At 33.4% G+C, this 13,810-nt stretch overlaps 4 protein-coding genes across 5 annotated transcripts; 2 read left to right on the forward strand and 2 right to left on the reverse strand.

Annotated features, from left to right (window-relative positions):
• Positions 1–989: 989 nt before the first annotated feature.
• Positions 990–2,449, reverse strand: LOC119636821 (protein mago nashi). The gene is made up of 2 exons (XM_038032468.1): positions 1,539–2,449; positions 990–1,476 (listed from the first exon to the last, which is right to left on the reverse strand). The coding sequence occupies exons 1-2, from the start codon at positions 1,797–1,799 to the stop codon at positions 1,294–1,296; spliced, it is 444 nt and encodes a 147-aa protein (XP_037888396.1). The 5' UTR covers positions 1,800–2,449; the 3' UTR covers positions 990–1,293.
• On the forward strand, positions 1,687–13,344 carry LOC119636820 (protein O-mannosyl-transferase Tmtc3). 2 transcript variants are annotated; one of them, XM_038032466.1, is made up of 3 exons: positions 1,687–1,774; positions 6,068–8,330; positions 9,652–13,344. In XM_038032466.1, exons 2-3 carry the CDS (start codon positions 6,839–6,841, stop codon positions 11,379–11,381), a joined length of 3,222 nt encoding a protein of 1,073 aa, XP_037888394.1. In that variant the 5' UTR covers positions 1,687–1,774; positions 6,068–6,838; the 3' UTR covers positions 11,382–13,344. The 2 variants fall into 2 exon arrangements, with proteins under 2 accessions (XP_037888394.1, XP_037888395.1); XM_038032467.1 differs by lacking the exon at positions 1,687–1,774 and adding an exon at positions 4,289–5,031.
• LOC119636305 (dynein light chain roadblock-type 2-like) lies at positions 2,497–2,892 on the forward strand. Its single transcript, XM_038031608.1, has 2 exons — positions 2,497–2,520; positions 2,578–2,892. The coding sequence occupies exons 1-2, from the start codon at positions 2,497–2,499 to the stop codon at positions 2,890–2,892; spliced, it is 339 nt and encodes a 112-aa protein (XP_037887536.1).
• On the reverse strand, positions 2,974–5,644 carry LOC119636308 (dynein light chain roadblock-type 2-like). Its single transcript, XM_038031610.1, has 2 exons — positions 5,588–5,644; positions 2,974–3,264 (listed from the first exon to the last, which is right to left on the reverse strand). The coding sequence occupies exons 1-2, from the start codon at positions 5,642–5,644 to the stop codon at positions 2,974–2,976; spliced, it is 348 nt and encodes a 115-aa protein (XP_037887538.1).
• Positions 13,345–13,810: the final 466 nt, after the last annotated feature.

Raw genomic sequence — 13,810 nt, forward strand, 5'->3', positions numbered from 1 at the left:
ATATGCATGTGTTTTAGATTAAGACTAATAATGTTTATCCAAAATTTGTATTATATTCTCATATATTCTTATGTGAAAAAAGTATGTAAATATGCGTAAATAAAATTTTTATACATTTTTCTTTATTTTTAAACTTAAAATGCAAAATTTTATTATTCAACACGAAATATTCGGGTAACTACGAAAAATAGAATACTATAATAATTTAAATAATGGAAATAATTTCCATATTTTATCTTATTCCAAGTCTCTGAAATGGTTTGGTGTAATAATTCCATATAAAATATAGCTAGCAAGCTTATCACTTGCGGTAATATCCGCAGCAAACATTATTCGCACCTCTATGTGATGTTTAATTTTTAGTGCGGGATTGTAGCGAGCTAAGCTTTTGAAATTTATGGAAAGAATAATTGATTCGTGAAATCGACGAATTTTTGAAGGAGCAATTTGATGGACGGATGGAATTACAGTAACCCGTAACAGTGTAAATGTATTTAATTCCATCCAATCAGAAGGAAATCTTGTCTTTAAAATCTTAGAGCAATATACATAAATATACAATAAAATCGAAGAGAAAATAAATAAATAATTTAAGAAAGTCACTTTTTCATCTTTTCTGGCTTAACAATTATTCTAATGAATCTTGAAATTTTTTCCTTACTTCTGCTACTGCTTTTGATCATTTCGCCTAAATCTTTAAGAGCCACTTCTTTCGAATTTTCTCCGAACCCTGTAAAAGTGAGATTACGCATACAAATCTGTGAAGTCCATACTTCATAAGTCTGAATTCATTTAAATTAATAATTGTAAACCAACATTTAGTTTTTTTTCTCTTGTTGTTTCAAATTGAAGTTTATAGAAACATTTGGTTCAAACTGATTTTTAAATAAAACTGTAGAGATTATCTTTTAACAAAGTTTTCGCATGATTTCAAGATTAACAACCTTGGAAGACATGTACGAACGTTCGATTACCTCATCCAATTATTTACATTTAATTTTATTTGTTTAGCTTCCTTTTTCCGATTTCTATTCGATCTTTGTATGAATCTCAAAAAGCATATACTGCGGTTTCGTACACCTGATAAAAAGCAAAATGGAATGCAACTCTGTTTTTCTACATAATTGAGCATGTAATAAAGTCTGTGTTAATATCGCTAATAAATATTAATATATAATTATTTAATTTTATTAAAAAATATTATTTCATTAAGTTCGCTAATGTGTACGTAATTGCTAAGAATAACAAAAACTGGAAAATGAATAAATATTCGTCAAATGAATGCAATACTTTTTATATTGGTTTAATTTTAAAATGTAAGCCGATGAGTGAAAAAACTAAACATTTAAGATCCTGCACTAAATAATAAAAGCAACGTAAGCCTTCGGGATCTTTCGAACGGTTGACATCCACTAATGAACCAGTTTTGGAAGTTGTAAAGGATATGTGCTCATCGCCAATCACAATTTCCAGCTCCTAAAAAGATTTTAAATGCGCTCATTATACATGTGTTTTGTCAAATTTATAACTCAAACTACTTGTCTTCCAACGCGATCCGGTGGCGGCCATGGCGAATCGTCTTCTGCCATTATTTCTGAGTCCATAATTATACGTTTCAATTCCTCCATTACGGATTGATGCACAAATGCTTCCTTACGAATCATTGTATCGTTTTTATAGTTGGAGTTGTTGGCATAGCGTAGTTTACCATCAGGACGGAATTCAAATTCCAAAAACTCGTGACCGAACTTTCCTTTATGGCCAACATAATAACGTAAGTAAAAATCTTCCGTAGACATTATTAAATAAAATTTAGTAAATATCTTCAACACATTCAACACTTATTTATGCGCTAATTTCCACCTGACCATCTAAACGTCAGAAAGTCCAATAACGCCGTCAGGGTTGTAAATATTTGTAGTAATGGCGTTAAAGTGCATCCAAGTTTTTTTCTATAATTAAAGTGCCGTGAACTGTAAGAGCAATAAACTACGCCGCAAACATCAAGCGGTAATTTGTTGTTTACGTTTGACATTATCAATAGAAAATTTTCCAAGTCATTAATCCTTATTTACACCGTAGGTATCCAAAGAATTCTTTTCTTTCAGAGTGTAGACAGTACATTTTAAAGGTCAAGTCTTAGTCAAGTCTTAGGTCACATCTTGTCTGAATTTAGTCACATCTTAGATTAAATTTTATATTTGGTCACATCACATTTGGTCAAGCTTCTTAAGAAGAAATTTTATAAGAAGACAAGCAATATTTACGACCCACCTTGTAAATTCGCTCACCTTCCCATTAATAATTGTCGTTATCACAAATAATATGACTCATCGAAAAAGTAACTTTTTATTCCCAACGTTTGTCATCGTAAATTTTTAAAACTTTAAAAATCATAAACTGTTTGACTATATATTTGCTTTTTTCAAAGCTTCAAGTTGAATTAACATAAACTGCCAGCAAATTTTTTTAATTCTTCGAAAATTCCTAAGAGCAATGTTATCTTTTAAAAGAGATCAGGTATTTTAAATTGCGTATTTGATGCTTTTGAAATGCAATTTTTCATCTTTTACTTAGAATAAACGTACCCGGTCGTATGTAGAAGAAGCGTTTCGTTTAATCCAAGAAAAACCGGATGTTGTCGACACTATGATATTGAATAACCAAGGGAACCCCATAAAAACCTCAATGGAACCTAATCTGTCGCTACAATACGCGGGCTTATTTGAAATTTTACGTGATAAAGTTACGATTGGCATACAAAAGATCCATCCGGGTGACGAGTTGTTAATGCTACGAGTTCGCACAACTTCTAATGAAATTATATTGGTGCCCGATGGCAAAATCACGGCATTAGTTATTCAAAAAGCGCAAGATCGTTTCAATACATAAATATAAAACCATTTTTTTTGTAAACTTTCAAATATTCTTGCCAAATATACATATATATTTTTTAAAATTGATAATCATGATTTACTGAATCACTACAATAGTAAATTCACCTTCTGGTGCAACCAAATATTCAGATTTTCTCGTGGCTATGCGAAGGAAGCACAAATCGTTTGTACTATCCAAGTCTCGCACAGCGCTTCTTGCAGCTGCCACCAAAACGCCGCAAATAAGTTTCATAATTCCAACGGATACGGTGTTATCATAAGACGATATGGCTATAGTACCTATAGCATTATTAGAGACCACATATCCCATTGCATTTTTCATAATACGTTCTGTATTGTCGGCATTACGACGAATAACGCTTTCCAACTAAGATCAAGAAAAAAGTTAAGAAACTTTTAAGCAATTCATCTTTGTTTAGAATTTTACCATTTTTATAGATTTCTTGTACAAAATATAATAACGTGTTTAAAGATCAAGAATTTTTCAAAATGTTATCAAATTCTAGATCCCGAAATCGTTTCAATTTCTGAAAAATTAATTGTTGGTTTGATTGAATTGGAAAAGGCAAAAGGGGTTTATATTCAGTTTCGAGCAAAAGTATTTAAAAATATTTAAGAGAGGTAGACACAAAAAATGTACATTTCAAAGTGGTTTTTAGAGACACTCAGACATCCAGCGTTAAAACGTAAACGTCAATTGGGGCTAACCTTTTTTGATGAACCTGCGCACAACTAATCGATTAAACCGATTTCTTTTATAAAAAAATATTTCACTCAATCCATTTTCGCAAAGATTCGAAAACATGGAATTCCCTAATATAAACCTTTAAAAATTACGAGCTGCTTAAGTTTATCCAATTATTTTTCATTTGTAGTTTGCTGAAACACGAAGAAACGGTCGGGATTTTTTGGTTACAGTTAAGTGATCAATGACATGAATGCTATAATAAATTTCGTGGTGTTTTCAGTAAACCTTGAAAGCGAAACCAAAACAAAAAAGAAACTATAATGATTGTTCGCGTACTTCTCCTTATCGTAATTTCGCAAATAAATAGCATCGTAGTTTTCTCATTTGCATTTGTATCGTAAAGAAGCGGGAAAGCAGAAATAAAAATGTTGCCAGCAGCAAAATGATTAATTTATTTCTACACAGTTTAGCAGTTTAGTATGGAATTAAGTTGTTGTTAGTTGGCTGCTGGAGGAAAATAAATTGTAAATATAATTCATGTAATATTAGATATTTGAAAATATTACAAACTTTATAAAACTCAATTTTTTACATAATGAAAATGGAATGTAGGTAAGACAAAACTGGAAAATTTCGTGAGTTAAAAAAAAAATCGAATAAAGTTAGAAAACATTTGCAACAAAGTAATTGTGTAAATATAAGAGAGTGTGTTTGTGTGCATGTGTAAAAAAACATAGTTTCGTTTTTTTTTTTTTTTTTTTTGCATATACATATAGGTAGATATGGGAATGGATAAATGAGTGGTATTGTAGACGATAACGAGCTTGGAGTTGTTAAGGGGCCATTGTACGAACGTAGAGTAGCACAGTTAATTGTTTTGTATTAAAGGGAGATAAAATGTGGCGTCGACTATAGCATCGCAAATGATAAAATTGCACGAAGAAAAAAGTAGAATAAAAGAAGAGAGCATACTTACTAACGATGAAGCAGTCAGGATATCTCGGTCAAAGTAATCTTACAAAATCAACTGTTGTAATCATGTTGTTGTCGTGGGGGTTGAACCGGCACTACAATAACAATCATCATATCATATCACTTGAACAGCATAAACATGATTAAAGGACATGCGCTCACTTGGCTCACTTAAACTTTAAACCCCTTAACAATATTGAGAAGGCAAGAGCAGAGAGTATTATAATGTTGTTTGTAAACATTGCAACATTGTTGCATGAACAGTGGTGAAATGTAATAAAGAATGCAGCCAAGTGAAAGTAAATATATTTTGCTCCCTTTCCTACATGGAGTTAGTAAATCGCATTGGTGACCGCCTGCTTATCAAACTGTTTACAGGGATACAATGTTAGTTAGTTTACTCTCGCTCTCGCTGGTCATTGCGACCGAGGGTATGCAATTGTTTTGGGCAAAGGATTAATACACAGATACCAGGTAAGAAAGAAAAAAGGAAGTTCGAACATGTGAGCAACTAAACAAATACGCGCTCAGCATAGACACATTTGTGTGAATGCACATGTGAGTTTTGACTTCTCTGCGAAAATCGATGACATTGAGCGCAACATTGTTGCATCGTGCTGTAAATGTAAAGCACTGTAAATGTCGAGGTTAACGACCATTGCATACCTCTCCCGCTTAATATATAGTTTCGTTAGGTAGATATAAATTTGGAGAAATCTTGCCGACAGTGCAAAGTATTTCAAGTTATATCATTGATTAATATTATTAATCTTGTTGACTGACAGCTTCAAGTTTACAATTTTTACTTAAATGTGTATATAGAACAACGTTTTTTTTTTTTTTTTTTGCATTTTTAAATGTAAATTTCCACTTTCAATTGCTTTCCTTGATTGCCGTTTACTGCATTCTATACATTTTTTTATGGTGTTTATACAAAGGGAGGTGGCGTAGGGCCAGGTGGAGTTTGGCCGCAGTAATATTACCATTTTCTCTTTAGCTATACATTCTTTGCAAATTTTCTTTCATTTACTGTAAATTTACTGCAGTACTGTTTAGTTTGTTGCGTTGTGTCGTTCAATTCTTTCATGTAGTTGGTGTTTACCTATTTACTTTGTTGCCTATCGAAACAACAGTAATCCAGTAAGTTTATGAAAATTATTTTCAATATTTTGATTTCTGTGATCCTTTTTTACAATTAAAATATTTATAAGAATTTTATGAAACGTTTAGTGGGTTTTATGAAGCTTTGTAAGAGTGTTTTACTATTATTAACTACCGAATAATGGCTTGTAAAGGTGTTAATAGTAATATTGTTATGTTGGGCGTGGTTTGTAAACCACGTAGTATAATATCGGGAACTAAGATTTGTAGAATCAAGCCATATTAATAAGTCTTAGTTTCATTAAGCGTGCCAAACATATTTGAAAGTCATTACTTTTAAAAATCTCTTTTTTGTAGTTTTTTTAAGGCATAAAAATTTTGATAAACAATATGTTTAAAATGTTTTCAGCAACACCAGGAATATAAATGTTAATACAATGAAGTATAATGAGATGGAAAAATAATAAGTTATTAATTAATGTACTATGAAATAAATTGCATTTACATACATACTCCAGTAACAACCACCTGAAGACCAATAACTTACATGATAATGGAAATGCTTTATATTGTATATTAAATACAACGTTGTAGGAAATTTTATTGACCTCGAAAATCAATACCTTTAATATAATTTAAAAACGCTATAAATAAAAAAAAAAAAAAAAAAAGAAAAGAAAATTCAATAATAATAATAAGTAAATTAAACAGTAAATAAAGAAACGAAAAGTTATAAAAAAAAAAAGCATTTGTCTCTCAGGATTTATTTAAACTTGTAGAAATGGAAAACGTTCCAATGAATTAATATAATGTAATATTAAAAAAAAAAAATAAATAAATAAATAAATACCTGACAGCTACACTTAAAGCAAATATAACAACAACAGCAACAGTAACGGTAAACACCTCAGAACAACAACTCAATTTAAGCTTTTTAAAGAAAAGAAGAAATAATTAAAGAAAAAAAGTGTTTATGGATTTACCTTAATTAGTCGTTGAGGAAAAGGTTTCATTTGGTTATAATAATATCAAAAACTGGAAAAAGAAAGCAAGAAAAATATCCAATCAATTCATAAATTTATTAAAAAAAAAGAAAAAACGAAAAAAATTCAATAAAATTAAAATAGCAAAAGTCATGCCAACAATTTATCAATATTAATGCAAAGTAGTTACGACGAACATGTATAAAAAAAACAAAAACGAAAAAGAGGAGAAAAAAATGTATACAAAATACCAACAACAACAACATCAAGATATCCAGAACAACTCGAAGCATACAAAATATAACAATTTGTTGACAATGTCTTCTGTTATACATACAAATGGTGGTGTCGGTGGTTGTTTAGCCAGCAGCAAAGATAATATGAACTGCAGTCATAATATCAACAACAATAACAATAATCAAAACAGTAGTTATAGCTGCAGTAATAATACAATAACAACAACAACACCAACAACAACAACAACAGCAGCAGCAGCATCAACATTTACTACCTTAACACAATGTGCCACAGCTATCAATAATTGCTCTGCTACTCTCAGCAATAACAACTCTCGACTTCCATTTACTTCGACAAATCTCTTTCAGTTGCTTTGCCTTGTAACTGTATGCACGATGTGTTACTATAACTCGACACAAGGTGCTCTGGTTTTCGATGATATTAGTGCTATACGTGACAACAAGGATTTGCGTCCCTCCACGCCGCTAGGGCAAATTTTTCTCAATGATTTTTGGGGTACACCAATGCGCAAGGAACAATCTCACAAGTCCTATCGTCCGTTAACAGTGCTAACATTTCGTTTAAATTACTGGCTGCACGAATTACAACCGTATGGCTATCATGTTGTCAATGTCATTCTGCACACGGCTGTGTGCGTACTTTGGCGTCGTGTTAGCCGGCTTCTAGTAATGCATTGCACGCTTTCCGATAAATTAGCTCAGCGTTGTTCTTTTCTTAGCTCTCTTTTATTTGCCGTCCATCCGATACACACTGAGGCTGTTACTGGTGTCGTTGGACGTGCTGAATTGTTGTCTTCGCTCTTTTTCTTATGCGCATTTATTTCCTATGTTCGCTCAGTTAACATCGGCTTTTTTCCGTCTGTTAGCAGAAAATCTGCACAAAAGATTATGAAAACTAGCTGGTTTTCATTATTCATAGTTTTCGGCGGCTGTTTACTTGCTTCCATGCTCTGTAAAGAGCAGGGCATAACAATTGCTGGCATTTGCGTAGCTTATGAACTATTCGTTGTGCAAAGTGTATATCCGATGCAATTATGGCATTCATTGCTAAATCTCTTTGAGGAAAAACGTTTAATCAACGGCAGTGATAGCAGTAATTCGTCACCGACTAATAAAGCGAACGGCAATCAAGACAATTCGGGTACACCGACAACATCTGTTGCGTCAACAGCATTTTATTATCCATCTCCTCGTGCAGCCGTATGGTCAAGTTGCTTATTGAAACGATTGGGTTTTTTGATTCTTATTACTGTGGCTTTGCTTGTCGGTCGAGTATACGTAATGGGCTCTCAGTTGCCCGTATTTACACGCTTCGATAATCCTGCCTCCGCTGCTGAAACACCCGTACGTCAACTTACCTTTAGCTACCTCATCTATTTGAATATCTGGCTGTTGCTATTTCCGTGTAACTTATGCTGTGACTGGACGATGGGTAAGTGTTTCAAAAACGTTTCCTTATCATAAGCACACGAAGACATGTTTGCCTTCGTCAAGACCTACCATTCAGAATTACTTGTCTAAAAACAACTCGCTCGTTATAAGGGCAGATTCGGCCGAATTGAAAACCAACTTCTAGCAGTTTTCTGCTGTTCAATTCTTTATTTTATTTTTTATACAATTAGGAACCAAAATAACCACGGCACGGTATTTAAACCTAAGTACATAATTATTTCACGAGATGCTTTATTGCTGCTGATAGTGCATCTCATAAGATAGTTAATCCTAGATTCGAAATTTAAACTAATTTCGAAAATAAAGCGTTTTGAAATATTGCACAGATTACTTTCGATCTCTCTCTTCCTGTCAGGAATATCGTTTCATAGATTATCGATTTGGCCGATTTCAATAATAACGGAAATCATTAGAGAGAGAGAGAGAGAGAGAGAGAGAGAGAGAGAGAGAGAGAGAGAAAACAAGAGTAATCTTGGAAATCAAGTTGACGACAGACTACTTTTTCAAATCATGTCTGGCACAAATTTTCAACAACAATTTTCCCCCATTAGACAACGAAGACCTCCTTTTCTCTTGCAACTTTGAAGACTGGTTTGGCGATTTCGGAAGCAAAAAAACGTGAACGAAAAATATTAGGCCGTGTCATAGGGAACTTCCGATGCGTCACCGAAACAAACGTGTTTTTGTTCGCACTACATAGATGAGAAATCAATTAGTTTTCTGTTAACGGCTTTATGTGGCTTAGGTTTGGGAATTTAAGCAAGGCAACAGCGCTAAGGCGATAGTTGACAAAATATGCAGCGTATACGGCGAAGGACTGATAACTGATCGGGCAGTTGAAAATTGGTTTGTAAAATTCCGTTTTGGGAGGTATGAACTTAAAAGGCGGGACGTCCGTCCGACTTTGACGACAATCTTTTGAAGGTAATATTTGAGCAAAATCGACGCCATTCAACCCTCGCAATCAACTGTTAAACTAATATAATTTTCTTATTCAATGAAAACAAAATAAATGTTCGAAAAAAAGCATAAGTTACTTAAAATCCGAATTAATATAATCATAACTTTGTGTCGATGCTACTTAGACGAAGTTATACGAAGTTGTGTCACACATACAAATTTCACCTTTTGTTCGATGTCATATATTTGATATTTACGAGCCCGTTAACATAGATGTTTTGAATATAATGGCAGTAAGCATATCTCCCTCACTTAATGGTGGGTAACTAACTGCTTTCACAAAATCTTTCCATGTCTTTTATTAATTGCGCACTTTTTTCCAAATTCTCTTAATTTTCCAGGAACTGTCCCTTTGATTGACGGCTTAATGGATTTGCGCAATGTTTTCACATTATTGACGTTCGCCTTTTTGGCTGCTATGGTATTTCATGCTTGCTTTTCGCAAAATTTTCAACATTCACGAATGCTGTTAATGTGTATGGCTTGGTCCATTTTACCATTTCTGCCAGCATCGAATCTATTCTTTCCGGTTGGATTTGTTGTGGCAGAACGCATTCTGTATATGCCTTCGATGGGATTTAGTTTGTTGGTGGCTTATGGTTACGAACGTTTAAACCGAAAGGTTCGTGTTCATGGCAACGTATGGCAAAGCTTGTTAAAAGCGTCTTTAGTCGCATTAATTTTATCGCACGCTGCCCGCACTCATCAGCGAAATGCTGACTGGAGAAATGAGTACACATTGTTCATGAGCGGCGTTCATGTTAACGATCGCAATGCCAAACTGTTTAATAATGTTGGTCATGCTCTAGAGAATGAAGGACGTTTCGATGAAGCTTTGGCCTATTTTCAACAAGCTGTTAATATACAACCCGATGATATTGGAGCTCATATTAATGTTGGACGGACTTATAACAATTTAAAGTATTATGCTAAAGCAGAGGCAGCTTATTTAAAAGCCAAGTCATTATTTCCGCGCATAAAGCCGGGTGAAAGCTATCAGGCCCGCATTGCCCCTAATCATTTGAATGTATTTATTAACTTGGCTAATTTAATAGCACGCAATCAGACTCGCCTTGAAGAAGCTGATTATTTATATCGACAAGCAATTAGCATGAGAGCTGATTATGTCCAGGCTTATATTAATCGGGGCGATATTCTTATGAAATTAAATAGAACAATACAAGCTCAAGAGGTATACGAGAAAGCCTTATTATATGATAGCGAAAACGCGGATATTTACTACAATTTAGGGGTCGTCTTTTTGGAACAGGGTAAAAGTGCCCAAGCAAATGTTTATTTCAATAAAGCTTTAGAATTATATCCAGAACATGAGCAAGCTTTGATTAATTCTGCAATTTTGTTGCAAGAAATTGGTGGATCTGAAGCTCGACAGTTGTCGAGAGAGCGCCTACTCAAAGTTTTATCGAAAAGTGGTGACAATGAAAAAGTTTTCTTCAATTTGGGAATGTTGGCCATGGACGATATGGATTTTGAGGCGGCTGAACATTATTTTAAGAGGGCGATACACCTTAAGGTGAATTTTCGTAGCGCACTCTTCAATTTAGCTTTGTTGTTAGCCGACACGAATCGTCCATTGGAAGCGGTACCATTCTTAAATGAACTCATACGCCATCATTCTGACCATGTTAAAGGTCTTCTGTTGCTGGGTGATATCTACATAAATCATATGAAAGATTTGGATGCTGCCGAAACTTGTTACCGTTCTATACTCAAATACGAACCACAGAATACCCAGGGCCTCCACAATTTATGCGTAGTGTTTGTGGAGCGCAAACATTTAGCCAAAGCTCAAACGTGTTTACGTTATGCTCATCGCTTAGCACCAAACGAAGAATACATTTTACGGCATTTGCAGATTGTCGAGACTCGTCTTCAGAAAATTTCCAAGTTACCTGATAACTCACCTGAGAAACTATTAGCCTTTGTCCATAATCCTAGAGAATATCCAATGCCATCGCCAATCGATCAACAAGACCGATTTGGATTATCATCCACTTCATTTCCTACTCTTAATCAATCAAAATCACCCACCACAATACATAATTCATAGCATTACATTAAATAAGTCAAACGTTACATACACGCATTAAATTAGTTTTTATTATCCTACAATAATTAATATTCTATTGCATGTTCCATCTCATCGTCCGTATTTAAAAAATTGTGTGTTGTAATGCTGTGAAAATCTTTACTCATCCTCGTGTTTTAGTTTACGTAGTCTATCTCAAAATTTCCCGGACTTGTCCGAAAAAGTTGGGGAATATGTTTGTGCATGTCTAGATGAGCAGTCGCTCAAACGTGCAGTTGTTGTTTGATAATCATTCTACTAAATGAGTATTATTTTAGCTTTCGAAAGGCTATAGAAATTAAAGGCAAGTTGGACGCTATTTACGGAAACATGGCATCTTGATTTGTCGCCCTGAAATTTTGTCTGATATTTCAGCGGTGCCAGCTATGAACTAAAACTTTGCCTATTGACTAACATATCGCTCAAGTTCGTCAAATTATGCTGGACGATTGTCGAGTTAAGGTTAGAGACATAGCACAGGTAGTGGACATATTCAGGCAGAAGGCAAATACATTTTGATTTTGTATTTGAATTTGGGCAAGAGAGCGTTAACGGGATGTTGGGATGCCATGTTTACTCTCTACGAAACAAAAACATCGAGTCACAAGTCGATGGCCCGAAGGACAGAATTGCATAATAAAAATTTAGGAAAACGACTACATTCACGACGATATTACCATTTATTGGCACTGGCTGCCTAAAAATATATGTTCTACTCTTGCTAGCTGGATGATTTAACAAATACGAAATATAAGAAAAACAGTGACTTAATAAATTTGTTTTTGGTCCGATCACAATTTCGTCAAGATAATCTCTTCGAACGAAAGCCAACACTTTACTTCATTTTTGTTTTCAGCACTTGAAGCATATCGTCCATTTTTGTCTCGTGAGTGCTTCGCCTGTTCAGCCTATTCTATGCATTGTTCGAGGCTCAAAACACACTTTGTTTGTAAATTGTGCACGTTGGTCTAGTTATTCATAGTTCTATTGTAAATGAGAGGACATTAATTGATGAAGGAAAGTGAGTGGAGTAAGTTAATGTTTGATAGATATTATTCTTCATTGTGTTTCGATTTACTTGTGACTAATAAGGTTTCAATGAAAAGAACACAGCAAAGGCTTAGTTAAAAAGTTTTCGGAACGTAAATGTGACATCAATTTTTTGGCATGTTTTCCCAACAGTTGTTCTCCATTCGATAAATTTGTTGCATGATTAGATTTGTTGGAACCCCTGAAAATATTCATGTATAGCCCCTAGTTACACCCTACGCGAATATATGCGACATTCAAAAGAATTTCAGATAGATTTGCTTCCTAATACAAAAATCGATTCGAAAAAACATTTTGTTGAATTGATTTCAGTCTGTTTTAAGTCATAAGCAACTTCCTATGTTCGTATTTACCCACTATAAGTCACCGAAACAAATGAGTTTTTCTGTTCACTATATAAATGGAATCCTCAGTTAATCTTCGATCGAATGTTTTATGTGGTGCCTGTTACATTCAGCTGTTTTTCTTAAACTCTGAAATAGAGAGACAAAAAATGCATATGCAGCATCTAATGTTTTGGGAATTTAAATGGAAGGCAATACCGCTAAGGCGAGAACTGAAAAAATATGTAGAGTATAAAAAGTTATCGCAATACTGATGGCAACAAGAAATTATGTTTGATGTTCTATAAAGAAGTTGGACCAAGTATTGTAATGTATTTGCTGGCCGCCGGTAAGGCTGTTTTGAGAAGTGCTTGTTAAGTAAAATATGCGCTCAGCGACAATTAAAAGCCTAGGAAGGATCGGTTAATGAGCTGAATATCTATTGAAATGATTTTTACAGCATTATAAAATTTTATTGTTCACTAAATAAAACCTTAGATTTGTTTCGCTCTCAATGATATATATACATATATATATATATATATATATATAAATGTACTTACTTGCCCATCATGTTATATAATATTTTCTGTTAATTTATTCTACTTTTCTAGAAAAATATTTTTAGTCTAAATTTTATACTTTACCTCAAAACTCTTAAAATTATTCATTCTAAGCAAAACTATATAACATTTAATATTGTGCACCCTTCCACTAAACGTAAAATGTATAAAATAATATTTGTATGGATTTGCATAAATATAAATAAAAATAAAATATTAATCATTACATTATAAGCAGCAATTTACGTAAAACCTTCACTTATAGAATTAATAGAATAAAGAAGCACTTGAAAAACTGCAAAATATAAAAAAAATGAATGGCGAAACTGTTTTTAAAAAATACAATAATGTTTTGCTGGCATATTTGTTTTTGTAAAAAAAAAAAAGAAAGAAATTATTTGTTAACATTTCTTTAAAGCCTTTTTATAAAAAAAAAAAAATATGGAAAGCGTTACACACACACAGACACACTAAC

The sequence above is a fragment of the Glossina fuscipes genome, unplaced genomic scaffold (assembly GCF_014805625.2).
Source record: "Glossina fuscipes isolate IAEA_lab_2018 unplaced genomic scaffold, Yale_Gfus_2 28, whole genome shotgun sequence".
Classification (NCBI taxonomy): domain Eukaryota; kingdom Metazoa; phylum Arthropoda; class Insecta; order Diptera; family Glossinidae; genus Glossina; species Glossina fuscipes.

Excerpts from the sequence above, each read along its gene's own strand:
- LOC119636821 (XM_038032468.1), bottom strand. The coding sequence starts at position 1,799 with ATGTCTACGGAAGATTTTTACTTACGTTATTATGTTGGCCATAAAGGA. Across the intron at positions 1,477-1,538 it reads CGGATCGCGTTGGAAGACAA|GAGCTGGAAATTGTGATTGG; the intron begins GTAGTTTGAGTT and ends AAATCTTTTTAG.
- LOC119636305 (XM_038031608.1), top strand. The coding sequence starts at position 2,497 with ATGTTATCTTTTAAAAGAGATCAG. Across the intron at positions 2,521-2,577 it reads TATCTTTTAAAAGAGATCAG|AATAAACGTACCCGGTCGTA; the intron begins GTATTTTAAATT and ends TCTTTTACTTAG.
- LOC119636308 (XM_038031610.1), bottom strand. The coding sequence starts at position 5,644 with ATGAAAGAATTGAACGACACAACGCAACAAACTAAACAGTACTGCAGT. Across the intron at positions 3,265-5,587 it reads AGTACTGCAGTAAATTTACA|TTGGAAAGCGTTATTCGTCG; the intron begins GTAAATGAAAGA and ends TCTTGATCTTAG.
- LOC119636820 (XM_038032466.1), top strand. The coding sequence starts at position 6,839 with ATGTATAAAAAAAACAAAAACGAAAAAGAGGAGAAAAAAATGTATACA. Across the intron at positions 8,331-9,651 it reads ATGCTGTGACTGGACGATGG|GAACTGTCCCTTTGATTGAC; the intron begins GTAAGTGTTTCA and ends TTAATTTTCCAG.